Source organism: Struthio camelus, chromosome 1 (assembly GCF_040807025.1).
Source record: "Struthio camelus isolate bStrCam1 chromosome 1, bStrCam1.hap1, whole genome shotgun sequence".
Lineage (NCBI taxonomy): Eukaryota > Metazoa > Chordata > Aves > Struthioniformes > Struthionidae > Struthio > Struthio camelus.
This window is the reverse complement of record NC_090942.1, coordinates 8,688,371-8,716,310: the sequence shown is the minus strand read 5'-3', so window position 1 is coordinate 8,716,310 and position 27,940 is coordinate 8,688,371. Positions and strand designations below refer to the sequence as shown.

Sequence of the window (27,940 nt, the reverse complement as noted above, 5' to 3'; positions counted from 1 at the left end):
CATTAGGCTGAGATCCCCACATCCTGTAAGTACACTGGCCTGCTCCATCTCCTTTTTATTAATCCTGCACCTAAAATGAAAAAAAGGCTATCAGTTTATAAGTCACTACATATATCAATTTGTCTGGCTAGAAATTAGAAGAGTGCCACAATATGTCAGCAACTGTATAAAAAAGTATTTTATTAACAACACATAAATAAGCACATATACCCCTTAAACACATTTTTCAGGTAGCATCACAAAAACGTCTTACAATAGTTCCACAGAAAAATCCAATTCTCAAGAGCCCAGCTCAAATGGGCATCACCTCTGGGGTTCCAGGTAACCTTTTCAAGGCTATACAGGATTTTAGTACAATCTGGTACAGTTGTTTGAGAGTAGATACTTACAAGACTGCTTTTTGTTAGTTCTTGTTTTGCTGTCGAAACTGCAAATATACTGGTCACATGGGTATAGGTCTTGCTTAGTCTACAGAAAAATCCTTTTCGAATCAAATCACAAATATTACAGATTATGTAATATGCTTGTTCCTGAATCATAGCCCTGACGATTTGCCTTTTGGACCTTTTTTTATTTTTCTTAAAAAAAAGTGCTGCCGATAATTCAACGCTCATCTGTCTGCATGTCTAGATCAACATTCTGTATTTCCCACTCCAAACAGACTTGGTGGCAAACTAAGGTTTTACTTCAGTTTATTACAGTCTTCTACGAATAATTAAAGACACTTGAGAGATAGTCATCACTTTGGAGGACAAGCCAACAAGAGACAAAAACAGCTCAGAAAAATGCTTCCTTTCAAATGGGACTATGATGCCACTTCAACAGTGATGACTTCACATTTTCCTGTATCTTGATCTGTGCAGGTAACATGCAAGGACCCATCCCTAGATAAAATAAAAAGGTACGTTTAGGACTATCGCAACATACATCTTATTAATATGTTACTGCATGTTTCAGAGAGGATTAACAGCGATATTCTTCATGCAGACGAAGAGAAAAAAAGAGTAACATCACAAACCAGTGGAGAACAAGCTTCACCACAGATTAAATTGATTTATGAAGTTTAGTTTACTGTGCTGAGTAGTTAGATATGCACTTCTTGCTCTCCATTAAAGCTTCTGTCTTCTTCATAATGGAAGAGACTCTGGAACATGATTACATATTTATATGTTTATTGTATTGTAACTAAGTTCCTTTAATAGGAGTTTGTAAACAGATATGTAGTAACATCATTCAAAATATCTATCTTGGAAACTCTGAGTAACAGCAACCAACAGATAAAGAGGTCTTCTGAAAGCATGACAGTTCTCCTTTAGAAAAGCAGAAATATTCTTTTAAATAACAAGCAAGCTTTAAAGAAGAAAGCATCAATTTTAAGTCAAAGAATTGGAGGTAGCATCAAATCCTACTTCATCTAGACATAATATGAAGTAGTCATGCCTAAGATTTAGGAGAAATAGATGATGGTTTCCAGTGAACTCTTCACTGAGCTTTTAACCTAAATACTATCAAAAAAACCCTTTAACATACTGCAAGTTCTCTGCAATATACAGTTGCTTATATAAAGGTTGACAAGGAAAACACAGCTTAAGTGCAAACCTCTGTATGACTAACAAGGTATTTCTGGTGAAGTCTATGAATAGAGCATTAATACATCTGGTAGTCAAGAACAACAAAAAAAAAAGTATTGTGTACTCAAACAGCAAGTAGTATCTTAGCAACATCTAGAAAACTTTCTTATTTAGAAAAGTGATGTGAACTTCATGGCAATCCTCAGAAGACCACCAAATGTTTTAACTACTTAGTCTAAGTAATGTATGAAGGTAGCAGAAAGTGAAATTTTATTCCAAATGATCCAACCCCTACTATTAAGGCCTAAGCAGGTCCAGAGAAATCCCTTCAAATAACTTTCTCTTTCTTGTTTTTAAATGCGAAATAAGAGATCTTCTCCACTTAATCTAGTGTAAAAGGTAGATTTAGGAAGCATGATTTCCTGCAGCATTGTTTCTCATGCTTAACAATGCTGTTTCTAAAAGGGTAAGAACACAGGTTTTCATCACAAACGCAGCATATGTATGAAGTCCTTCATGGATCCATTACAACTAATGAAGACAGAACCCACCTCAGTTTTTCCCGAGAGTGTGGACATTAAAAAAAAAAAAAAAACAAAACACCACCACCACCACAAAAACAACACACACACAGAAATTTCCTTACCCCTACTTCACAGGGAATTTGAGATCTTGACTACTGTCAAGCATAGTTAAACTACTCAGCAGTTCAAGAGTTACCTAAAGAGTTCTCTACACAACTGCATTAAGTTTTATTCCCGTAGGAGTCAAAACAGACAGCTGTATAATTCCAGAGGTAAAATAAAGCTGTAAGGCTCTGCCACATCTATATGAATACGTTATTTGTGAATTGATGATGCCACCGAAACAGTGCCATCAAGTTGCTGCATTAATGGAAGACGACAACAGTTGAACCAATGGGTAAACGATCAGTAATAATTCAACTGACTTGATCTGAATAGTTTCTTTAAGATTTGGGTAGTTATCACTTATCTGCCCATTTTTAAGTTTTTCATGGATGAACTATCAAACTCTCTGCCCATCAAGCTGTTGAACTTGTTTGCAAAACTAGTCCCAATGAATTTTGTGTCAGTGTACTCATCTCTGCCATGAGTTTTCCAGAGATGCAAAAAGGAGACTGTGGCCAACACTGACATTTATGTCTCAACTCCATTTTTACTAAAACTACGGCTAGCAAAAAAACTTATTGGTTTAAGAGCCTTTAGTTTTGTCCCAAAAGCCCAGTAAAGAACCTCATGCACATAGCATCACATCTCCAATAACTCTAATGTCAATCCAAAGTTGCACTGTGTTTGTTTTTTTTTTTTTTTTCTTTTAACCTCCAGTCAAACATTCAGTAATTTTTCTGATAAAGATGTCAAGAAACTAAGAGAGGCAAAAAAGGGTTGTCCTTTCTTATTAGTCAGTATCACAGAATCAGAGAGTGGCCAGGTTAGGAAAGGTCCTCTGGGGAAAATTAAAGCATTTCTCAGGCTTTGCTACTGTTGACCAATGAAAGCACAGAAGTTACTGTATGAAAAACATGCTTTCTTACAGAATTTGTCCCTGTGAAGACACAGCCCAACAACGAAACGCTGACATTTCTTAAAGTAAAACTAAACGTTCTTGTAACAAGGATGAAGAAAAAAAAAAAAGAGAGCGAGAGAGAGACTCGGAAGAATCTCAGAAGCACCACACAGCAAGTTCAAGAGCAGAACAAGAAATATTTTGGGTACCTCTTCATAGTGAGGACAGTTAGTATATCATGTAGACCATCCTCCTTTTTATCTAAATCCTGGAGCACAATCTATTAAAAAAAGATAAAATATAAATTCTCTAGATCTTTGCACAGGAGTTTAACGGAAAGACAACAGCAATACAAGTGATAAGGTGCACAATTCATTTTGTTTAGCATCTGCTATTAATAATTTAACATCAAAGCATACCTTAGCATACCTTAGTGGATTTCATACAGGTGTAGTGCAATTCTATATGCGTTTAGCTATTTACATACCTGTTTTCATGTTTCCGAGTCTATTATCAAGATGGCTGGAGAGCCTACAACTCTCATGGACTGGAGTAAAAGGTGAACATGCTCCTTTATCTAGGATCAGTTTTATAATTACTGCACAATGACCTATCCCCTCACAGACCTTTGGGCAACCCTACGGTGGAGTGAAACTCTCCTCAAGCATGGTGTCCATTTCCAGCCACACGTTCCCTGCACTCGCCTCCATAAGTCAGGGGAACTGAAGGAAAACTAAGTACATCATACTGTTTAAAGCAAGCTGTGTTCTCTTAATGGAATGACTCATCAGTAATACCTTCATGCCAGATGAAGATTTAATTATCTCATCTTACCACACTTGATTTTCAGAGTGGTATTTAATGCTAAGATCTCGTCCAATCTAGGACTATTAAAAAGTATAATAGTACATACACTGGCCGCCTCGTTACCTCCAGTAATTTTATTTTTAAACTTTTTGGAGACCTGCATACTACCGAGATGATTGGTTATGAACTTTCATCCCAGATCAGCTGCACTGCCATAGAGCCATACGTGAAAACCAGACAGGCATTCAGAAATTTAAGAGGAAGAGTTAAAGTTTCTTTAAAGAGTGCTTAAATTCTTCCACAAACGTGCTATAAAGTATGTTTAAGGATAACTTCCAAAAAGATGCATGTCATTCTAATTTTGCAACGAGAGGTTTGGTAGGGGTGGGGTTAATTTTGGTTTTATTTTATTTGGAAATCAGGTGGGTCTGCAAAAAAAATAATTCGCATAAAAATGTATAGGAATGTGCATACTCACCTGTGCAAATTTGTCATCTTCATTCAAAGGACTTTTCCCTAATGACTCATATAGCTCAAGGCACACAGAAGCAGCACTTCCAGGAGCACGCAAGGTGTGCTGCCTTCGAGCTGGTAATGGTGTCCCTGATGGAAATAGCACTGTGAATTTGTCAGCCCCTGACTCGTCTACTCCCTTAAAAAAGAAAAAAAAAAAAAGTTCATGCCTTTCTCTACGCTTCAGTGAGCTGGAAGCTATAAAACAGTGTGCCATGCAAAAAAATAAAAACCTCAAGATTCAGACCTTCTGCTGAAGGTTATTTACCATCACAGCAATTCCAAAGATTGAAATAACTATAAATACATGATCAATCCAGCCAGCGTAACATAGCAAGGACCAAATCTAACCCCCACTGAAGTCAAGAGGAGTTTCTCTACCAGTTCTGAAAAGCTTAAATCAACACTTAGAGCCGACCGATAACTTATCTGTAAGACCAATACTAAAGCAATACCACACCTCTAGCAATACCACACCTCTAACATCAGTACCACAGAAGCAGTACTGTGTATTCATCACAATAGTAAAGTGTTCAAAAGTTAAACAATTTTAGCCTTACCTTAAGTAGAATATCTTTGGCAGAACACTCAATTAAGAGTGCTTCCTCTTCTAAAGAGGGATTTTCTTTCCCCAGTAGAATTCCTGCCTCTATGGCTGCACCAATGGGAATTACTTCATCCGGAGGAATAGAGTTCAGCAACTCCACAGTTGGAAAAATGTCTTTGATCAGCTGCTGTAGCTTTGGGATTCGAGCAGACCCACCACACAGAACTACCTAGAAAATATGCGTCAGCCGCTGTAGCTTTGGGATTCGAGCAGACCCACCACACAGAACTACCTAGGAAATATGCGTCAGCCGCTGTAGCTTTGGCACTCGAGCAGACCCACCACACAGAACTACCTAGGAAATATGCATCAATGACTTCAAATCTTTCTTCAGAATTATAAAGTGAGACACGCTCCAACTTTCAGTACAGAGGCACAAACTGCTCTGGGATATTTTATCATCTGTAACTGTTAGAAAAATTGTTATGTTGACTTCTGGGTTTTCTGCATTTGAAATTAAGGCAAGCTTGAAGTAGTATATTGATGAAGTGCCTCTTATAGGGAGCATCAGCTAGATGAAGTGACATTTTTAAAATCTAGGAATCCAACATAAAGCCATGTTTGTTTGGAAGGAACCTCCAGAGTCCGTCAAGTCCAACCTCCTGCTCAGGACAGGCCCAGTTAGAAAAAACGGCCCAGGACCTTATCTCTGAAGATAGAGAATCCACAGCCTCCCTTGGGCCCCTGTTACAGAGTCTGACCACCCACACAGTAAAAATTCTTTTATTTTTATCTAGAATTTCCATGTTGCAACTTGTGTCCATTGCCACCCATCCTTCCATCATGTACTTCTCAGAAGAGTCTCGTGTTGCCTCGCCTACGCCTTCCCGTTATACAGCGGTAGACGGCAACAACATCTTCCCTGAGCCTTCTCTTCTTAAGGCCGAACAGACCCCAATTCTCTCGGTCTTTCCTTGCAAGCCATACGCTCCAGCCCCAAACCCTCCTGGGAGCCCTCCAACTGGACTCATTCCAGTATGTCAGTCTCCTTTCTTCTACAGGAAGCCCCAAACTGGACAGAGCCTATACGCAGTCTCATCAAGCGCCAGGTAGGGAAACAATCTCTTTCCTACACCTACTGGCTACGCTTATTACAAGCCAGCAGGCAACTGGCCTTCCTTGCTGCAATAGTACTCTGCCAACTCTTGTTTTAACTTGTTGACCAAGAGCCCCAGATCTTTTTTTCCAAAAGGTGCTTTCTAGCTAATCAACCCCCAGCCTATCCTGCTGCATGGGATTACTGCATCCCAAATGCAGGACTCTACATTGGCCTCTCACGGAACTTCACGATGCTTCTGTCGGTCCGTTTGTCTTACCTTTTGAGTTCCTCTGAATAGCAGCCCAGCCTTCCAGTGTAACAACTGCTTCCCTCAATTTGGTACTGCCTGCAAACTTGCTGAGAACGCATACTACCCCGTCATTCAGGTTCTTAATAAAGATATTAAACAATCTTGGCCTCAGTATCAAACCCTGAGAACGCCACTGGTACCCAGCTGCTGGACTTTGTGCTGCTTGGTCCTCTTGCTTAGGAAAAGAGCCCTTATAAACCTTTTATTTCTTACAGTAACTTACTCGAGATCAACCAGATATGGAAATCAAGCTAACTCCCAGTTTTAGTCGTGTAAAGCATAACTCAGAAACCATTAGTTAGGCTCACTTGTTTTTTACTACAGTTGCATTTATTTAACAGGATTATTAAAGCCTGGGGGCACAGTGGGCCACTTGATGTATTGCCACCAGAAAACAAAAGACATTGCGAACAATGGCCTAGGATACTTCACTAGTCTACTTCTAGAATTCAAAAATCAGAGTGAACAGTAATTAAGAGTCTGAAGTGGCAGTCCATATCACTGGAAGTGCTGGCTAACTTTTGCTGTAGAATACTTGCTACTGGTGGATTTCGCACGCAACAGTACAGCATTATTTTCCAGACACAGGCATACAGCAGCTGAGATAAAATTACTCTTGTACCAAGCTGCAGACATTTGAATGAAACGAAGTGATATTTGCTACCTTACTCCTTAAAAAGGTATAAACACATCCGATGCCAAATCATAAGTTTTTAGGTTAACAAGGGAAACGAAGGGCGGCTGAACATGGGCGCCAAGCAGACATTAAGGGATCTGTTCAACTCATAGGACAGGCCAAGTCCAATAATATCTTCACAAGTGTCAGCAAACCCAATCCAAAGCTCAGTGAAGGTAGAGGAAAAAGTCTACTGACTGAACTTGAAGAAAATAATCCTCAGCTCTACTGCGAGTTATACACAGAATTCAGATGAATACTTTATCGTTTAGTGAATAAGTAGCTGCAAAACACACTCCAGACTCTGAAACTAACTTCTGCTTAACTTCAAAAAACTGACATTAAAGCAAGGACAGGAGCTCTAAGAGCCTGAGCCTACATACTTTGTTGAACCCGATCCAAAATGCTTAAACACATCGGGAAATAATCTTATTACAGTCCGTAAGGAAAACGGGTCTCAAATTTTTCTTGTGGAGTTAAAAAGCATACTAGAGACAAAAATTATTTCCATTATTACCTTATTAATATCATCTGCTGTAAACCCAACTTGCTGCAATAGTTTTTTAATTGCTTCTATACACTTACTAAAAAGTGGAGAACAAATAAGTTCAAACCTGGCCCTAAAAAAAGAAAAAAAGAATAAAAATAAGAAATACTGTCTCAACCACTAGAAGAGTAAACACTTGAAATGGAAGAACGATCATTTTTAGAATATACTTAACTTCCTTAGCTAATCTTCACATTAAATAAATTTTTTTTCAAGTAGATAAAGTCTTTTTTCCCCCTTAACCATTAATCCCAAAGAAGTGATTTTACTGTGAAAATAGCTGTACTATTGCTTCTATTACTAACACCTGTGCAGACTGATTTTTTTTTTTTTTTTTAAAGTGCACTCTAGAAAAACACCCCTTCTCACTCATTTTTCACATACAAGTCATGACAATTAAGAAGCAAAAATCCTGGAACCATTCTATCAGCTTCAAGCTGACACAAAGGGACACAGAGACTGAAACATGCCAGCTGAATTTTCAGAGGCAAATTGTCTCCTGCATATACACAGGAGTAGGTTACTTAAACATACAAAAATCATAACTTTTGTATGTTTCCAGGCTTGAAAGAGCCTGAAGAACAAGCTTCACTCTGCACGAGCACAGAATCAAATTCTGCAACACTGTAGTTCACAGGACTAGAATCCTAATCCAAGCCGAGCCAAACAGATGTTGTACAGCAGAACTTCTTGGATCGGCAGACATACCGTGCCTTATCTCACCAAATCCAACTGGTGCAACAACACATGCACAGTTCTGATTTTTTTTTTTTAAAAAAAAATCTATTTCATTTTGCCAAAGTTGCTGACTGGAAGAGCAACTAAAGGTCAGCAAAATATTTCATTAAGAGACCACCCCAGGAGAGAAAAAGCTTTCAGGAGGACACAGCAGTATAAACAAAAGAACTCCCATAAATAGACAGAAAGCATTTCTCCACTCCCAGCTGTCAAAAAGAGAGACAAAGTTTCCCCGGCTCCTGTTCTTCTGGAGCTCATTTCGGTGAAAAGAGACTAAAAGCCTTTTCCTTTTTAAGAAGTCTATTAAGAGAATAAAAGCGCCTTGAATAATTCCAGCACTGATTCTCCTTTCAATCAAACAGGTTCTAAACATGGGGCCTCCCTGTATCTTTTTTCAGTTTATCTTCAAACCATTATGGCAACATTGTGTAGTGCTACTGCCCAACTACTGAAGATCTTCCTCATAACAGAACCATTAACACGAAACAAAGATAAAAGACAAAAATTTGCTTTCTTTCAGCCTAGTTATTTCTAAAATTAATGTCACCAATGTAAAATTTTATTGAACAACCTAAAAATGAAGCAGAAAAAAAATTAAAGCACAAAACAATATAGGAGAAGTAACTTCCAGAGTTGTTTTACCTGGACACATTACAATCAAAATCCAAGCCATCATATAGTGAATCTACAAAACAGTTTGCACTTCCCAGGGTTGATAGCGAGTGCTTTGCAAGATCAGCGCTGTTCATTAACTTCATCATGGCTCTGGGATTTCCTCTGATATCATGTTTACAAGACCTACGTTAAACAGAAAGGTATTCAGGAAAGCACACATTTGAGTGATATGCTAACTTTCTGAAAGGAAAAAGAGGTTAAAGCTATTGAACAATTTCCACCATACGTTTCAGTACTGCCCATACTGCCCTATTGAAAGTTTATCAAGAAAAATAAAAGTATTTCAAATTCAACTACAGAACATTGGGTAGAGGCACTCCTGTGAACTCAGACACTAGTGTTTATCAGACAGAGATTTCTCAAGTCTCATACAGAGAGATTTCTCCTCCGAATGAATCCTGTAAGTAACTCAAGAAACAGCAAGAAAACGCTGCAAATTATCTGTAACCACCGAGGTTATCGTAAGCAATCAAACACGGAACGTAAGACGTGTTAACAAAATAACGTTTCGTCCAAAAAGTCTCACTGTGTGATAGTACTCAGTTGGCCACCTCAAAACAGTCTCTAAAAAGCAGCTCTCAGAGGATTAGAATATTTAAAGGCTTTAGAAGTATATGAAAACACTAATATTTTCAGGCTTATTCCTTTGTATTAACAAAGGAAACTCAAAAGAACTGTCATCAAGAAAACCTAACTTATAATATATTGGTTGTTTTTCATCATCATAGTGTGAAACGATAACCCAGGCCTCTCCATGGTCTTTCATGCCAACAAGCGCATGCATGCACACACACACAAATACACAAACACAGCAGCAAGCTAAATCCGTGCCCCCTGAGAGCTTTTAATTGAAAGGATATATGCAGTCAGTGGTCACACGCATCACTCCAAACAGAAGTTTGTAGCACAGCACCAAAAAAAAAAAAAAAAAAAAATTCCAGCACTGAATTCAGACAACGCCTACCCAAAACCAACATCTTTCCCCTTCCTCCCTCCCACCAACAGCTAACTGTTTCTTTAATATTTCTGAGTCATTTCAGTCATGGACAGCCTGCTAGATCTGCCAGAACAAAGTAACATCCTTTTTTTTTTTTTTTTTTGTTTGAACGTGAACATTAGACAATGAAGTTTGTGTGCTAACAACATACATACTTGGAATTCAAAACCTACCTCTGAAATTCAGACGCTAAGTGTTGCGCTAAAGCCTCTGTGAAGCAAACTCCACCTATGCTATCATCTGTGTTTGTAGCCAGAACACGGTATATTCCACTGTTTACTTCTATGACTGTGATAGAGAGTGATGTTCCACCAAGTTTATAAACCAACACATTGCTGCCATAGGGGGAAAAAAAGAGTATTAAAACCATCTACAATTGTGTTTGTTTTGTCTTTCCAAAAGATCATCATCGTAATACATTTCAGGTTTTGATCAGTTCTTTGTAAAGAGAACCTGATTCGGGCTGTTTGAATTTAATGCATCTGGGGTACCAGCAACTAAGTTATAAGGTTCCCTAAAGGACAAGATACAAATACAGGAAGAGTAGCCAATGTTTACCCTACAAAACAAATCAGTACTCGATATTACGTTTAACATCATACAATGCAATTATAAGAGGGTAAAAAAAAACACCAAGAAAAAATAAAACATCTGTTTGCCTTGTGGGTGGTCTTTGTTATTTTGAAAACCTTGCAAATTATCTGAATAGTCATATTAGGGAAACCAAGTCCACCTGCTGCGTCTAGGAACTCAGCTTTAGTTATTCTATGGTCTGTAAAATGACAAGGACTCCCACAATTATAAATCAGCTTCACCTAAACCTATGCAAGTAAAGGGATACATCTTCCTTGAAGCCAGTCTGCTCATGAAAGAGCAAGACAGAATCTGGAGACAAACGTATCTTAAAAAAACAACACCAGAACTACAAAGGGTTTTGAAACATTATGGGCTACTGGCAAACAGCTTTACAGAAAAAAAGAGAAGACGGAGCTTCAAATTATTAATTTTATATTTACTGTTACAGCAAGACAGCATTCCCCCCCCCCCCCCCATTTAAGATTTCTCAGGATAGAACTTGACTTGTTAAACTCCTATGGATTTAACTATGGTAGCTTAAATTTAAGTATTAAAATTCTACCTTTTCCCAGTGGGTGAATCTTGGCCAATTCCGTAAGCCAGGAGAGCTGCAGATGGCTCATGGATTAACCTCATAACATTAAATCCAGCAGCCGCAGCTGCTTCCCTGTGATAAGGCATAGCAGCATTTCATAACAGCATTTAATGATTTCATTAGAGTTATGCACACTATTAAGACTTCATCAGAACTAGATACGTCACCAATTCAGAACTTGGTTACTTTGTTAATATCAAGCTGTAAAGCAACTGGAAAAGAAAAATTGTGAACAACTTCAGTTCCTACTCTGCTCTTCAAGTAGCTGGTTCTGTTCTGCACTTATACATCAGCGTTTTCCTTGACAATCAGTCTTACACATTTTAAAAAAATTAAAAAAACAGCCCCCTCAACAGAAAAGTCAAAAAACCCACACCCAAGCAATTGTGGTAACTTATTCCCAGGTGTATGGCATTAAAAGTTTGGTATGTCATTTCATCAGATGTTACGTGAGGAAAATATGCTTTTACTTCCAATTCAAGTTGCCACGGCTTACTTTAAACATTGCGTTGGAAGTTCAGTGTCTTTGGAACTGTCCTACAATTCATTTTCTCCATTCTGAAGTTACTTTGATACTTGTATGCTAGAAAAATTGGTTTTTTTTATTCATTATACATATTGCAAATACCCAGCTCCCTTACATTCTATGACTAACTACGCATGCCTTCAATATTTCAGGAGGGCTCTTAACAGCTTCCAAATACCAGAAACTAGTAAGATATGCTGCTGATTATGCACAGATTAGACTTTTGACATGTCAAAAGTCTGCTCATCTTTTCACATGCAGAAACTTTCGCAGCTGCACTTCCAAGCAGAACTTCATTTTACTTCAGTCATTTTTGATGAAAAGGGAGAGCGACCGACACCCCCGGAGTACGTTCCAAGAACAGAAGCAACAGGAGTACAGGGTATCCTATGCTGCCCTGCAAGGTTCTCTTAAACTTGGCCAAGAAACCACATACCCAATAACAGGATTTCTGTCTTTGTATGTATTCAGTATCACCTCTTTGACCAAAAAAAAAAGTCCTCAACGATATCATGCAAAGCCACTTGGGTTGGCGAGTTTTGCTGTGTAAAGGGGTGGGAAACCATTGAGGAAGACAGAGACAAACTGCATACATTCCTAAGAGGACACTGAAGGGCCATGAGAGATAATACTTCTGAAATGAAATTCTCTCTCTGATGTTATCACAACTCCCTCTCACTTTAATGGATTCAGAATTTGACTGCTTATGACACAGTAGTAAACTCTTTATGGAGTTCAGAGTCAGGATTTTATTTCCTGATTATTGCATTTTCGCTATTCAAAAGAGCATTCCAACTTCTCAACTGACAGCTGAAAACCAAAGTCCAGCAGGAGACTTCCCGTTGCTGATCTGCCAGCCGGTCTGCTTTAGGCATGTTAAATAACAGAAAAATCTTAATCCTCTTACCCAAGGGCATTTTTCTGATTCTCTCCAAAATCAAATGGTACAGTGATAACAACGTCATTTACATCTGAACCCAATGCAGACTGAGCAGTTTCTGTTTATAAACATAGGCAGAATATGTTGATTAAAAGCAAAAAACCAACACACCACATCTTAAAAACATGAGGACAGCTTTAAACAAATTATCTTATGATTTTAGTTACTATATACCTTTCATTTTACTGAAAATGAGTTTTGCGACATCTTCTGGATTAATAAGTTTATTATCTATTTCATAGTGAAGTTTTCCATTCTTCTCAATTATCTGTAAGCAAAACCAACACACTTTCCTAAGACGTCTAATTTGGTTATTAATGAAACAGCAATGTTTACTTTAATTTCCATTTGAAGTCAAAAGCACTGGACTTTACAGTCTCTCTGTTAGTATTTCGCTAGGGAATAAACACTTCCAAAACATTTATCAAAGACAGATCACAAAGAAATCTTGCATTATCCAGTAAATAGGATAGTGACATTGATATGGAGTTAAAGGCTCCTGACCTCCTTTTACAATTAAGGGGTTTTCCTTAGTACAAAAGGAAATTTCAGAGCAAGAGTATTTACTTGCTTATATTCAATAACAGTTGACTACATAAGCTTATCAATACAAAGAGTCAAAGACCAGTGAAAAAACTCATTCCCCTTAGGGATAAGTCAAAGCCCGGATACAACTTACTAAGTGGTACTCACATAGTTACAGATTCAAAAGAACGTGAGGGAAAGAGTGACTTTTTGTATGATTTAGGGTAGTTTTTCTCTTGCTTTGCCAGAAGATTTCCAGGAACGAGCACAGTATTAGCCAAATTAAATAACTTGATTAAGTCGAGTGGTTAAGCTTTTGCAATCACAAATGCCCTACCCTGAGGGTCTTCTACCAGCACTAAGAAACAGTACGGTGCTATTATCTGAATATATTGAAGCACCATCCCTTTTGAGAACGCCCCAGAGACACAGATAGTTTTTCTTTTGGCCTATGCCAAAATGGGAGATTTCAGGACATGGCGAAGCTTCCACCTTGTGGAAACAGACCCACGTTCTACACAGCATCATATAGACCTCATATAACGGGAGCTGATCACTAAAGAACACAAGCATGGTGTGGCACAAACAATACAATAAAAAAAAAAAACAACTACAGAATGATACAAGCTATTCTGAGAGCAAGAAGAATTAGATCATACTCACCGAACACTTGCTTTCCGTAATGTATTTCTCAGCTTGTGGGTCACCAGAGCTATCAAGACAAATTCGGAACAGCAGAACAAATCCTTATAAATAAATTTCAAAGATTCATCTCGCTGGTGTTCCTAGTAAAGTCTGTAGTATATGAAACTACACTTCCCCCAAAATTCCTGTTCTCACTATGGATACATCTATACAGGAGAAGAAGAAGAAATGGCTCTGACTGCTGGTATCTTTCAACCTCCTTCCCCCAAACTAAGAAAGAAATAGATATTTGAAAGTTAAGATAAACAGCACATAACATTAAAAGGAGAAAAAAAACCCTGCTTTAACTTAATGCTAGCCTCAGTAATCAGTTATAAAAGATTTTTGTATCACTTTTATTGCACTGACCGAAATAACATGGCAGCAACAAGCTAACCCTCTTTAAACTTCCACTGACTGCAGAAAGATAAGGCTCTGAAAAAAATGCTAAGAAAAACATCAGAACAGATAGCTTCTAGTCAACTCATTTCAGTTAAAGAACCGTACCATACAACTAGATTACCACCAAAATGTTTTACGGAATCTCTATTGTCAAACCTGAGCCACCAAGTTTAGTTTAAAAGTCATTGCAACTGTCACTGCAAATCGTCACAGGTCCCCTAACTGAAGAATAACAAGATGCATTTGCATTTCATCACTGTAATAACTGTGATACCAAATTTTAAATGAACTTAGCCAGAGTTGATTTTAGCCTCACTAAGATTTGCAGATAAAAAAACATGTTTTTTTAGTTAAGGAACTTAAGCACCTATCAAATGTTCTACTTATTATTAAATTCCTGTTGAAATTTGAATATGGAAGCAAATTCTGGTACAAAATACTATACCTCTCTTCACACCTGTAATGAAACATAGGGTAAGTTTTAAAGCAACAACATACTTACTTACACTCCGGTCAAAGTCAGGTTAACCTAACCGCTACTGCTTAAGCATAAAATATCTTCCATACAAAATACCTTCAGCAGACCAGTGCTGAAGCCGCATCGCACTGACGAGCTTCGACGGGGAACACTAAACTCCTCGAGTCTCACATCGCACCTATTCTCTTACCTTCGCCCAAGGATCTGCTTTACTTTCACCACAGTGCTGGAAACGTTTCTGATCCTGCTCTGCTTCGCGGCCAAGCCAACCACCTGCACGAGAGAGAGAGCGGACGGTAAGGGCCGGGCTGAGCTGCCCTCTCCCCCGAGCCAGGGCCGCAGCCGGCCGCCTCACCCACCTCCTCGCTTTCCGAGAACGCCACCACGGCGGGAGTCACCCGGTCCCCGGCGTCGTTGGCCACCACGTCCGCGCGGCCATCCTGAGGAGAGAGGCGCCGCCCGTGAGCCGCCCGCAGCCCGCAGCCAGCTCCCACCCCGCCTCGGTCCCGGTCCCGGTCCCGGTCCCGGTCCCGGTCCCGGTCCCGGCCCACCGCCCCCGGCCCCGCACCTTGTAGACGGCGGCGCAGGCACAGGTAGCGCCCAGGTGGACGCCGATGGCCGCCATTAACCCCTCACGCTCCACGCGCGCTACCCCCTCTCCTCCCCCACAATGCACGGCGCCCTCCCTCTCTCCGGTCGCGCCCCCCTACCCTCCCACGGAACCAATCCCGCTGCCCGCTTCTCCTCGCCCGCCAATCAGAGCCCGCACCGCCCTCCCACTCAAACCAATCACAGAGAAGCGCAAGGTTCCCCTCCTGTTCCCCCTCTCCTCCCTCCCTTCTCCGCGCCGCTGCGCTCGGCGCGGCTTGGCAGCGTCGTCAATCGGCCGAGCGGCCAATCAGAAAAATCAGGAGACGGGCGTCATCGCGCATAGTAACGAGGCAGAGGTGCCGCGGGAGGGGGCGGCGGCTTTGGCGGTAGCGGCCGTTAGGAGCGCGGTCCTCGCGGCGCCTATCGGGCCTTGTGTAAAAAAAGTGCGCAAGGAATGCAAATGTCTTTACTTCCTTCTAGAAACAGTCCCCAAACACCCTTTCCCTTGCGGGCGAGCCCCCGGAAACCCCAGGCGTGACGGCAGGGTAGGAGGCTTGCTGCCTGGCCCCGCAGGGGCCTCGGCCCTGGGCCTGCGGGTCGCACCGGAGATGGAGGCCGCGGTCGCCGCCCCTCTCTGTCACAGAAACCTGCCGCTGGTGACGGGTAAACCGAAAGTGGAACCGCAACTAAAACTTCAGCCTAGCTAGGGGCTAGGGTCAGACTCTTTTTCCAAACGTTTGATTTAACCCCAGGTGACACAATCACTAGGAAAATAGGGATTGAAAGAGAGGAAGGTGAATGAAGCTATTTCATGCATGTAATTTTGGGGTGGGGGGTTGCTTTATGCCAAAGTTTTCTCTCTCGGGTTATTTGCAGACACTGAAGCACATGGAGAAGGTGTAGATATTTGCATCCAAGTATCATAATTGTTGCCAGTCAAGCTTTCCGTAGTCTTAACTGTGCATGGCCGGTGTCTGCAAGTAAAGCTCGGTATCTTCTTATGCTACAGTGACACCGGTGAAGTCCATCTCACCGTTATTACACGGAAAGAAAAAAAAAAGACTTCCAGCCCATGTCCTTTTTAAGTCAAGTCATGATTTGGAGAAATTTAATATCATACAGAGCTCACTTCTTCCAGACAAAACCGGTTTTGCCGTGTTGAAGGCTGCTCACGTTTCACATGGCCTGATGACGAACACAGAGCTGTTGTGGGGTAGTCTTTTTGGTCCCAGAAAACCTTGGACCTTTGTGTTTCTCAGGTGTACTTCAGGCAACAGCCTGCTTTAGGGACAGCAAAGGAAAGTTGGCTACCTTCCCCCCACGTCAAGTTTAGGTATATTACAATAGACAGGCTGCATTTAATAACAAAAACTTCTGCCTTTGGCTTTATGCGGCATATTCAAATATGTATTACAATAATCAAGCACAGTTGGTAAACAGGCTGAGAGGGTCTATAGTGAAAAGGGGAAGATAACGGACTTAGCAGCAGTAGATCTTAAATCAGTTTGGGAAAAGAAAGTGGGAGAATATTTTTTTAACTATTATATTTGAGCTAACGCACGGAAGAAAGACGTCACAAACCAATATCCAGCGCAGTTTTAGTGACACGTGCCCACAGATCCCTTTTGAGGAACACTCAGAGAGCAGGTTTTGGATGCAGCCAGTTTCTCCATGCACCTTAAAAGACAGCAGAGTCTTTGCACTAAAAAGCGCAACTTTTGTGCCCTCTCACTGTAAATATCACAGTGCTTCTGTAATAACTCACGGTGCTTATTTGGCTCTCATTTTTGTAAGGAGACTAAATGCAATATGGTTCCGACTTACTGCATCAACCAGCAGTAAAAATTGTCCTTATCCTTGCTTTATATGGTACGCAGAAGGCTTAAAGGAGCAAATGAAGATTACGTAAGGGTTAAAGGAGTTAACCTAGGTCATAGAGGAATTTTGTGTCACAAAACTTTTCCTGGGTTTCCTAAGTATTCTAGTCACAGGACCATCTCTTTGGGAACAACTGAGCTGCCTGAAGTCTGACCAAGGGGAAGCCTGGCTGGAGCTCAAATTGTGAGGAGTCCATGTGCGTGAGATGATACCGGGGCTGATAAAGGCAAACCTTGTACAACTGAAAACAGTACCTTTAAAGTGTTTTCAAATTGTAGCTCCTTTCCTGCCTCCCTTTATAGACAGAGGAATGGCAAGGGAAGAAGTGTAGAGGTGAACAGGGGAGACCTGGAGGGACTGGAGAAAGTATTATAGAAGGGTATCTCAGGAGAGAAAGCAATAAGGAGGAGGGTGTCTTTGACAAAGGTTAAGATGGAGGACAGTGAAGTTAGGAGGGTAAAGGAGAAAAGAAGCCCCTAGTACCAGAACCCTCCCAGAGTAACTTTCTGATGTTTTCCCTGAAATCTTAATTCCAATTGCATCATTTTTTGCTGATAAACAGGTGTTGGGATTAGAATCTAAAACTGCGTGTGTAATTTGTGTGTCAAAAAGCGCTTGTGGCCACACTGCCAAAGTCTCTGCTACACAAATGCACACCGTTTACTTCATGATTCTGCTATGCGCATGCATGGTTGTTTTACAGATATTGTAATGCCATGGACATATCAGGATAGACACAAACAAGTTCTGGTTATTTTAACTAAAGCGGTTAGTACTCCTTCCAAGTTCAAGCAAACCTGCATGGAAGCAGACAAGAAACACCCTGGCGGAGAATTATGGCAGCTGATTTATGCAGCCAGTAGTAGTTGTTTAGGACCGAGAAGAGCTTGTCTGCCCCATAGCTAGTGGGAAGCTCTGGAGCTGCCACTGCGTCTGGGTTGGCTGAGACGTGAGTGAGCAACCCACTTCTAAATAAAATGTAAAAGGCTGCCCTGCCTGCAATAACAGTTCTGTAAGTAAGTGCAAACCTTAATGTTCTTGCTGTTGATTAAGGGTAGGGCTGAGGAGCAGAGTACTGAAGCCAGCAGCAGTGTGGACTCAGGCAACTGACATATACATCTTTACACCTCCAGGAGGAGCCGTCCCTTTGAGCCAGAGGCAAGAGAGAGAGGTGGCCGCAGTCTGATGAGAGACCTGTACATTCACAGGTACATACATCATTAGCAGACTCACCATGCTCAGGTGTGCTCAGAGAGGGATTTCTTAACTCCCCCTGCCAAAAATCCACCTCTGATTTAGCCAGGTACTCTGCTGAAACCTGTTAGTAATATTTCCCAGCTGACTGGCTGGTAGCACAAGCCTTCACAGTGAGACTAAAGCAGGATTTCTGAGCACCCCAGTCTCTCCCACTCCGTGGCAGATCTCTCAGCCAATCCAAAAACCAGACTTGCCACAGTAAGACCAACTGTTAGCACAGTATAAAATGAACCTGTGCAAAAGCTCAAGCTTTTTTGCACTGAGAGCTCGCAGTCAGCTGAGAAGCTTGGATGCAGAAATGGATTCCCCTGACGCTGTCCAAAGTAAGGTGACTGCCGGAGAATCGTGGAGATTTCTGCAAGTAAGGCAGTAACATCTGCTAAGTATTTTGAGTGCAAGCAAGTGTGTCTGTTGAACAAGACTTTTTCATGTCCAGCAAATAGTATATGCTCTTAAATGTCCTCTGGGGTGAGGGAAGAAGGATAAGAGAACTTCTTTTAATTATCTCATGCATATTCTGAGTTAATTCTGAGGAAATTAAGCTCTAAGGAAGCTAAAGATGGCGGTTGCAATACCATGCCCTTTGATCTTCTCTGGCCTTGGGATGTAAATAGGCTCTAGGGAGAAGCCAGCTGCAGTGGGATCTGGACAACAGTCCACCAGGTGGCACTTCCCCCCGGTTTTGAACGCAGCCGGTTCCCTGAGACAGCATGAGACTGTACAGTCCTATTGGAGGTGCTAACTTCCTAATGATGTACAATTTCCGCCCCATCGCTTATGCTCGTAAAAGCTTCCATGGGATTTTTTTGCATAGAAAGAGGCTCCTCAAACTCCTTGCCTAAATCCCAAGCAGTAATTACATCATCATTATTTTTTGCATCACTTATTTTGGGCACAGGAATACATTTCCCTGTCTCGTGTTGTTGGGAGGTCTGTCTGTATATCACCCCCAAAGGCACTGGATTTCAGTGGAGAATGAAAGCCTTTTCGGAGTATGCCATAAGGCTTGCCGCACATTTCAAAGCACGCTTGACAAAAGTGGATTTCAGTATTCTCATTGCTTCGCTGTACCAGTAACTAAGTGACATGGAAAAGGCAAGTTCATATTAGTGGCTCAGATTAATTAAATATTTGTGTTAAGTTTTAATAAGCTGAACTGAGTGCTTTTTATGAGTAGAGGGTTGGGCTGACTGCTTTGGAGTCTTTTCCCAGTGCAGTCCAAGAGTACTCAGCAAGCCTGGCAGGCAAATCTGCTGAAAGGTTGATGTTACTGCCTGTAGGTGGCATAAATGCAACATGCAATTGCAGCGCCTTACAAATCTGCAACGTTGAGTCTGTTTGGCAGCTCAGTAGGTTTACAGTAAAGCTGAAGCCAGATTTCTTTTTTCTTACACCAGAGTGCTTATTAGAGAATACCTCAAAATATTTTTGTATTCTAAATGACACAAAGCATATTAAAAATCTGCTCTTAGTTGGAAGTCAAGACTGTTAATTTTCTTACTCTCTTTTATTGGAAAAGCTTTGATTACTGGCAAAATAGCCCATCCTTTATTCCACTCCGTGTCACAAGCCTGAGTCATGAAGTAGCAAAAATTCTGTTGCTTTGCAGCCTGAGACAACCAAAACATCAACCCGTACATGAGACAGTGACCATCGTTCACTAGAAGAGCTGCTGACCCGCACTGAGGTGTCCTGAGGGAGCTGGCCAAAGACTTGGACTTTTTCCGCTAACTCAGTCTGAAAACAGCATTGACCTGAATAAACCAACCTGTTCCAAGTTACTCTGATACAATTCTCTTCTGGCTCCATTCTCCCAACTGCAGATTATTCTTGATAGAGCTAAGGAGGCACTAATGGCTAATTAGACACAGCAGACATACCGGTAGAATTGCGAACTCACAGAAGTCACCTTTGAGAAGGCTTTGTAGTCCGTTACGAAAGTCAAATAGGTATGATTTTCTTTAGAGTAAGATTAAGCACGCATTACACATAATTGCACATACAGTTTAAGTGACTAAAATCAGAAATATGCATTAGCCTCATTGCTATTTCGGGAATTGCTGTAGAGCATGCTAGGCGCTCGCATCTCTAGTCGCATCTATGATGGTCATGGTTGGCTGAACAATTTTATTGCTCATGTCAAATCTGAGAACTTTTAAACATACATTCAAGTGAGCTTTTTCCCAAGAACAATAACAGAAAAAGCTTCAAAAAACTTCCTTTCAAAATTTTGGCCTTTTTCCTCTCCATGTTCCAGTTTTTCCATCTCCTAAATGATGCCAAAATCACTTTACAGGGATGTTGAAAGGTTGTAGTAATAGATAGGAAGCGTTCTGAGATCTGTAGCTGGAAGATGCCTTGTAAATATGAAATGTTTGCATTAATAATGCAGACCTAAGTTATGACATTACAAAGGGTGCAATGATGAACGCCCAGAGCCTTCCAAGCAGGTTGCATTGAGATATACGCATGAAATTCACTTTTGCACTTGTAGAGGAAAGCCCTGTGTTCATTGAGAACTGGGATGAATTTTACACTCTGTGGCATGACTTCAATAGAAAACTGACCAGCGCCTAAATTAGCAGTTTAAGAATTGAATGAGTGACCCAGAGCTGACTACACCAAAATCGGTCATGGTCAACAGGAGGTCAGTTAGTGATGGATGTCTTATACTAGGCATAAGATCTGATTTACGGGGGAGGGTGCTAGCTTGAAACAAGGAGTTAATTTTGTGTTCGGTTAGCGATTTACTGTGTGATCATGAGCAAGTAATGTAATTTTACTGTTTCTTGAGTTTTTCATCTGAAAGAAAGCACAGTAGCCTTTTCCCTTCCTCCCAAAGGTGTTGTGAGGATAACTACAATCATTAGTTGCCTCCTTAGAGGTGATTGTGATTGGACGATGTAGCTAGACCATAGCTCTTCCTTATCTCTGCTGACCGGTCTCGGTCAGTATCATGTCAACTACATTGATTTTTGGGAAAAGTGATTAAACACAATTAAAGGTCCAGGCTAAAACCAACTCTTAAGATTGGCTTTATTGAACTGAGATCAAAGTGGCGATATATCTTGAGCTCCTTTTATTAAAAAAAGTTTTGATGGCATCCATACAGAACTGACGGAATGAATTCCTTTCCCACAGACAGAGCCACCATTATCTATAAAGCTAAAAGATCAAATTAAAGTTCTTTTTTTAAACTCCACAGCAGCCTTTTTTTTTTTTTTAATTGTTGATGATCCCTGTCTTTAGCTAACTTGTTAACATTCCTTTGGCAGCTTTGCCAGCAGCTTTCTGCTGTTCAGCTTAAGGATTTTATTTTCTTGCTGCAGCATGTAAAGAATTTTTGGACAGATTTTACAGTTCACTAAAAAGAGATTCAGATTTTGCTGTGGACACCATAGAGAAAGAGCTGGTCAGCAGCTGTGAGGATGCAAAAGGAAAAGGACAGCATCTGGAACCATTCTCTTTTGTTCTAAGAAAGTCCTAGTTAAATGGTAGGTTTTTTGTTAGGTAAAAATATCTGTCCATCTGCACTCTTGGGCATTAATTCAAATCCAGTGTTCACAATAATAACTGATAATTACAAGTAACAGAGGACAGTCCTGTGGCCTGTATGAAATGAGTTTGGAGTTAATTTTCAGTGTATATGGATCCATGTTGTTAGACAGCCATTGAAATCAGTGGGATTCTTTCCAGCAGCTTCCCTGGTCATTGGCTGGGACCCTAAACAGCCCGTTACAATAGGGGAAAATTAGCACAGTTGTTGGCAGTGCAGCAGCTGAGGACTGAATAGATATACTGAAATCCCCTTTTACCTTTCCAGATTAAATCTTGGAGAGGCAAGGGCTGCAGAGGAGGGAGGCTGCACTGCCTATAAACAGACAACTGCACTGTTTTCCCTTTATAGAGGAAACTTAGGGCTGAGGTATTTCAGGCACCCAATGTTTTTGTGTCTTCTGGTAGTATTGATCTGGGTCCAGATAACTGAATATAAGAGAATATCTATCATTGTTGTCTAAAATTTTTGGAGACTGAAGGAGACTTCTGTTTCAGGGCAGACCTAGGGTCCTTGCAGTTAGGACGCAGTATATCAGCTGATCCTACCAAAGGACCTTCTTGCAATCACAGGCTTTACGTTGTAAAATCTCTCCGTGCTCTGATGTCAATCAGTCATGCTGCAGGGACTCCTCGCTTCTTTCCTAGTGCTCTTTGGAGAAAGAAATAACTTTCCTTCCTCTCCCAGCTCTGATAAGCAGACGTTTTTCTTGTGAGGAGTTCGAAGGGAATCTCTGGGGCCCTCGCAGAAGAGCTGCTGCGGAAGACTCGAGCTTTCTGCTATCTCACAAGGGAGAAATCCTGCCCTACATGAGAACTGTGCTGTCTTTAGCTCTGCTCTGCTTTTGTTTTCTGAATTCTGCACCTTTTTGCCTCAAGGTCAATGCGCTGCTGAGGCTGGTCACCCTTTTTTGTGGCACTTCACTGAGAAAACCTTTAGATATGTTTACAGCAGTGGGCACAGCCAACCACAAGGACACGAGTAAGGCAGCCCGGAAGGGACACGCTCACATGAGTGCAGCGATGTGCTTGGGCTAATGGCCGCCGCTGAGAATTAGTGTGTTAGCTCAGGTGCAGCGCTACCTTAACACAGTTGCATGTGATTCTGGCTTGTCTCTTCCAGCGGAGGAGACAGATAGGTGCAGCACCACTCTCATGGACCTACCTATTGCAAAAATAGATTTACTGAATTTTCAGCTTCTGATTTTCCCAGGTTATCATTTGGGGATTTTCCTGCACTGTTCTCACGCCCGGACATTATTCCTCTGAGTTCTGTTCAACCACAGAACAAAAGGACAAGCTCTGCCACGAATAATTTACAATCATAGTAAAAGCGAAAAATGAAGATGCCAGTCAGATCAACAGGAGTTCCCCAGGGTGCAAAGAAACAGAGACTCAATCTGGCCAGATTATAAGCAGAGGTTTCAGCAGACCAGCCTCCTCCATACTCCTGTGCTGAAGAGAGCTTATTCACCATGGGTCTTGGTAGGACAGATTGAGTAAAGAGAAGAATTTCATCCGTAATTTAAAACCGCAGGTGGTCTGTTTGTCTTCTCCCTGTTGAAAAATCTTCATTGCTTTCAATATGATGCACTTTACAATGAAAGAGCAGTGCTTCATTGGTGTATCAATTTATTCACTAATTCATTTAATTGCACATTCATTATGTTCATGACAGACTGATGTAATGCACAGATTACCTTCAGGATTTATTTTAGGTACAGAATTAAACAAAATATCGCGAAATAGTTATAACATCATTCAAAACCACTTTTCAGCCAGAAAAGGAGAATCCACTATTCGCATGTTATCGGTACATTGTTTACATGTTATCAACGTCTTTTATCCAGATCGCTGGCAAATACGCTGTCTGCTTTACTGGAGTTAACTGTTTTACCCACATGGAACGGGATGTTCCATGGTCATAGCAAGTGGCTTGTGGGAGTCAACGCCCCTGACGTTTGGGTGCCTGTGCGCCCTCCACTCCCGGGGGCCTCAAAGAGTGCTAAAAGCATGCCTCCCTTTTCAGGATCCCCTCAGCAATGTGCTCTTTTCCCTTGGTATTAGCTCCCTGTCCCGTATGTTTTGGTGCTGTTACTGCGGAGGCACCGGTAATGCATGCACAGAAATCACTGCTGAAGTCAGTTGCCCTGTGGGTGCCCATGCGCCCGTGCCAAGCGTCTGTGAAAAGCTTAAGAACACAGATATTCGGTTCAGTGAGCACGGATGTGGTCGGTCCAGGTTCTAAAGCAAATCGTTGGGCTTTGGAGCCTTGGTGTTTACTCATATTCATTTATCCCTCTGGGTCCCTGCTCACAGACTCTTTCAATTCTTTAGCCTTTCTAAATGTAAATAGAAAGAGAAATAAATAGTTCTGTACTCTCTCCCTCCCTGTTCTCATCTGCTTACGGAATAGGCCAGAAAAAGTAACAAGTTTGGGGCTTATATTTTCATCCTAGCCAGAGCAGTCTTTGTTGCAGGCCAGTCTGGATGACTCACACAGGCAGATGGGCACTTTCCCAGCTCTTCAGTGAAGGAGGAGCAGTGCTGGATCCTTCGGAGAGAGGTTGGTTATTCAAGTAAGCAGCTGTTAACAAAGACTGCAGAGTTTTAAATAACTTGAATAAATTAAATCTCTTCTCTCTCTTCAGTTAATCAGTCCTTGCTTTCTTTCTGTGTCAAAAACATGCTTGCTCTCCCCTTACCCAGAGAGTTTTTTATGGCAAATAAAAACTGAATGTCGGAAGTGAGCAGACAGTCCCGTGGAATGAAAGAAGCCTCATTTTGAATGGTTTCGTATCTTGTGGTTGATCTGTTTCTCTTGTCCTAACAAAGTGCAAGGGCTGGCGCAAGCTTTTCCCACGCCTGGGCACTTTTTGTGGTTCGCTCTCCTGTGTGGTTTCTCTGGTGTAGACTCATTCCACACTCTTTCTCGTGGGGAGAGGAAGGCCATGAAAATCCCTAAGCGTGGGGGAAAAAGTGAGACAGAGGAGCTGGTGCTAGCAACTCTAGAGGCATCATAGACTGGCAAAGCACTGATCACTGTCTTTAAATAGTTTGAGTGGCAGATGGATCGCTGTGGATGGCACAAGCCTGCAAGCCTGTGTCAGTCGGCATAGCAACTGCTGTCCCTGACTCCACTACCCCCTAAATTACAGAAGTCCCTCTGCAGCATTTGCATGAACTGGATGATTTTTTCCCCCTCTGGCAGCGCAGAGGAGTTGAGGACAACATGAAAACTTACGTGCTCTGTAAAGCATGTCTCACATTCTTTCCCCTTGCAGAAAGGAAACTGGACTTAAAATCCGTGGAGCTCTCCAAGATGAGAGAGGCTGAGCTTTGGAAGTTACTGTCAAGCTGGGGAGAAGTGAACAGAGCCTGCATGGAGAAAACAGAGCTTGGGAGCCTGATGAAGGTGCTGGTCCCTAAGCATGCATGCGGAAATCTTAGATCAGACACTGTACAAAGCAGCACGTACTGATCACACATGCTGTCTAAAGGGAATGTTGAAGGTTTCAGTAGGAGCTGCTTTTGTAGCACCCTAGAGGTGCAAGACATTTTCCAAACACCTTCAGAAAGGGTTACTAATGTTTCTGGGCTCATTAATTATTTTCATTGCAATAGGTGAGCAGAGGCCTCAGTCCCAATATGCCAAGACACATGCACACATTTACACACATGCACAGAACGTGGCTCTTAGCTTATTCTCTAGTGACATGATGTGAAATAAAGACACAAAAGAAATCTATAAAGAAGTAAAATCTAAGAGCTTTGTCCTATTGCCAGTGAAATTAAAGGTCTCTCACTGATGATACTGAGAGCAGAATTAGCCGTGGGGTATTCCTGGAGCACATGAGAGGATGGAGATAGGGAAGTGTCAAAACGTGGTGGAGGTGTACTCAGATATCTCACTTTCAGATGGATAGTTTAGGAGAGTTAGACACTATCCTATGTTCTCTAATGTTTTTAATCTCCCTTTCAGCACAGGTAGATAAGAGAGAGGCAGTACAGATAAAAAATTGCAGCTTATTAGCTACAGAACGCTGATCAAAACTAACCGGCCTAAAGCAAGTGTTGCTAGGAAACGATCTGCCTCTTACTACGCATTACCACCATTCCTGTGCATCCACTTTTCTGATTTTCTTCTTATTCGCTACCTCATACCAAGTAAGACATTTCTGGTAGAAACTGGCAGAGAATCCAGTTCTCTCCACGAGCAGTGGTACGATTTAAACCCAACCCCATAACGGCTTAATTCAGTTGGCTCTGACATCAGACCACTGGCGAAAATGGGTGAAGTTAGTCTGTTTTACTTTGTCAGAAGACTGGCAGGATTCGCATGCCCAGTTATGCTCATGCAACTAGCAAACAGGGATGGGTTTAGCTGTTTTCTCACCGTTTTCTGGAGAGTTCTTCCTTTCAACAATGTTATTGTTCTCTTAAATGTCTTAACTAACTTAACAAATATCTTAAAGAACTGACTGAGCTGCTTGTGATTGTCCAACCATATCCGCAGGGAGACCTGGGCAAAAAATTAATCCTGCTACATTTTTTTTTCTTAGGACAAGCTGCACTGATAGAAGTACCTTTAACCAGAGTTTTGTGTCAATGCTAGGGAGCTCTATTGATTTACTATATCTGAATTTAAGCCAATGTAGTTAAATCAATACGCAACCGGAGCGGAGATTAAGTTCTGCATCGATCCTAAGTGTGCCTGACACTGCTGGAGTTTGTAATTTACAAGCACGATATATATTGATGTAAGGCTGTTTTAAATCACTCTGGCCACACTGTACAAGCTGCATCCGAGCTGTGCTAAGTTTATGGCTGGGAGTTGGAGGGGGGTTTCCAGTGATGCGTTCCCAGTCTGCTGATGGTTAGTGATGTGCGATGTCCCTTGACAAAACACGTAGCAGCTTCCAAATGCAGCTATATCAAAAAACTTAAGTTTAACAAAAAATCTTATTTGTGGAGGTTGTATTACCAGGGCTAGGAAGGATCTGTGCGTGCAACTGTTAGCAGATGGGGAGATGATCTTTGGCCAGGCAGGGTAGGGAGAGCATGGACAAGCAGAAAAAGGTAGGCTAAGCACTAGCTATAAACCCTGATCAGCTGCAGCTGGAAAGCACATCAGATTATAATCTCATACAGAGGTATTTGACACCAGCTGCAACTTCCATAGGCAGCTCCTTGGCTACAAATGCATCGTAGCTTTCCTGAAAGCCACTCATCTTTCACCTCAGCAGTGAAGGAAGGAGGCAGGATTCCTGCAGATAACCCTGTCCTTTATGCATTACTGAAGAAGGCAGAGTGCTGGAAGAAACAGCTTGAGAGTGTGTTTTTAAAAATCGAGTTGTAGTGAACAAGGACAGAAGTAAAGTATTTCACTTTGCATCTATTATCATATAATGGGTAGGAGGGTTGTTATGGCGTAAATATATATTATGCTGTAATTTAAATAGAAGTTTCCAAATGTTAGAATGATGACTTGATATATTCTGCAGATACATAGCATAAGTACAGACCAGTTTGAGGAAGGGGAGGACCTTTTTGATTTAGTGAATTGCTCTTGCTATTTCAGGATTGTCAGATTGTTCTTTGCTATTCTCGAGTGCCTTGTCTGATCTCTTTCTGTGATTTCCCGTGTGGGATTATTCCATAATTGATAGATCATAAACTTTTGGGAATAATTGAACTAGCCTACCTTTTCTAGTAGCTAGCTAGACAGCTAGCTTGTTGTCATTGCAGCAGCTTGCCACAAATGCTCTGTCTAGTTCATTTTAGAAGCTATCGGAAATAAAAGCTTACCACTTTTTTGACCTATTCTGAACGCATTTGTTCCCTCCTTGATAAATTATGTTTTTCCAGTGCCTGTAGATGTCCAAGGGCTTCACTATCTCATTTTACTCTGCTAAGATGAAGTTTT

At 41.3% G+C, this 27,940-nt stretch overlaps 2 protein-coding genes and 1 long non-coding RNA gene across 4 annotated transcripts; 2 read left to right on the top strand and 1 right to left on the bottom strand.

Annotated features, from left to right (window-relative positions):
• Positions 1-160: 160 nt before the first annotated feature.
• On the bottom strand, positions 161-15,461 carry HSPA14 (heat shock protein family A (Hsp70) member 14). Of its 2 annotated transcripts, none has more exons than XR_011136130.1 (14): positions 15,302-15,449; positions 15,093-15,173; positions 14,924-15,006; positions 13,833-13,881; positions 12,819-12,912; positions 12,612-12,702; positions 11,146-11,250; positions 10,181-10,342; positions 8,978-9,133; positions 7,568-7,670; positions 4,979-5,194; positions 4,384-4,508; positions 3,308-3,378; positions 161-884 (listed from the first exon to the last, which is right to left on the bottom strand). XR_011136130.1 is itself a non-coding variant. In XM_068918135.1 (14 exons), the coding sequence occupies exons 1-14, from the start codon at positions 15,356-15,358 to the stop codon at positions 806-808; spliced, it is 1,521 nt and encodes a 506-aa protein (XP_068774236.1). In that variant the 5' UTR covers positions 15,359-15,461; the 3' UTR covers positions 161-805. The 2 variants fall into 2 exon arrangements, 1 of the variants encoding a protein (XP_068774236.1); XM_068918135.1 differs by having other exon boundaries at positions 4,384-4,557; positions 15,302-15,461.
• A 269-nt stretch (positions 15,462-15,730) lies between these two features.
• On the top strand, positions 15,731-20,247 carry LOC138062087 (uncharacterized). Its single transcript, XR_011136101.1, has 3 exons — positions 15,731-15,987; positions 18,336-18,410; positions 20,069-20,247. It is a non-coding gene; the product is annotated as an uncharacterized lncRNA (long non-coding RNA).
• Positions 20,248-20,528: 281 nt separating this feature from the next.
• Positions 20,529-25,495, top strand: CDNF (cerebral dopamine neurotrophic factor). The gene is made up of 4 exons (XM_068931193.1): positions 20,529-20,571; positions 21,789-21,928; positions 22,894-22,996; positions 25,299-25,495. The coding sequence occupies exons 1-4, from the start codon at positions 20,529-20,531 to the stop codon at positions 25,493-25,495; spliced, it is 483 nt and encodes a 160-aa protein (XP_068787294.1).
• Positions 25,496-27,940: the final 2,445 nt, after the last annotated feature.

What these genes read in the sequence shown, in the direction of transcription:
- HSPA14 (XM_068918135.1), bottom strand. Translation starts at nt 15,358, where the DNA reads ATGGCGGCCATCGGCGTCCACCTGGGCGCTACCTGTGCCTGCGCCGCC. An exon ending in CCTGCGCCGCCGTCTACAAG is followed by an intron (nt 15,174 to 15,301) that starts GTGCGGGGCCGG and finishes CTCTCTCCTCAG; the next exon opens with GATGGCCGCGCGGACGTGGT. An exon ending in AATCAGAAAAATGCCCTTGG is followed by an intron (nt 11,251 to 12,611) that starts GTAAGAGGATTA and finishes GCCTTATCACAG; the next exon opens with GGAAGCAGCTGCGGCTGCTG.
- CDNF (XM_068931193.1), top strand. Translation starts at nt 20,529, where the DNA reads ATGCTAGGCGCTCGCATCTCTAGTCGCATCTATGATGGTCATG. An exon ending in ATCTGGAACCATTCTCTTTT is followed by an intron (nt 21,929 to 22,893) that starts GTTCTAAGAAAG and finishes TTTTGCCTCAAG; the next exon opens with GTCAATGCGCTGCTGAGGCT. An exon ending in AGCCAACCACAAGGACACGA is followed by an intron (nt 22,997 to 25,298) that starts GTAAGGCAGCCC and finishes TTCCCCTTGCAG; the next exon opens with AAAGGAAACTGGACTTAAAA.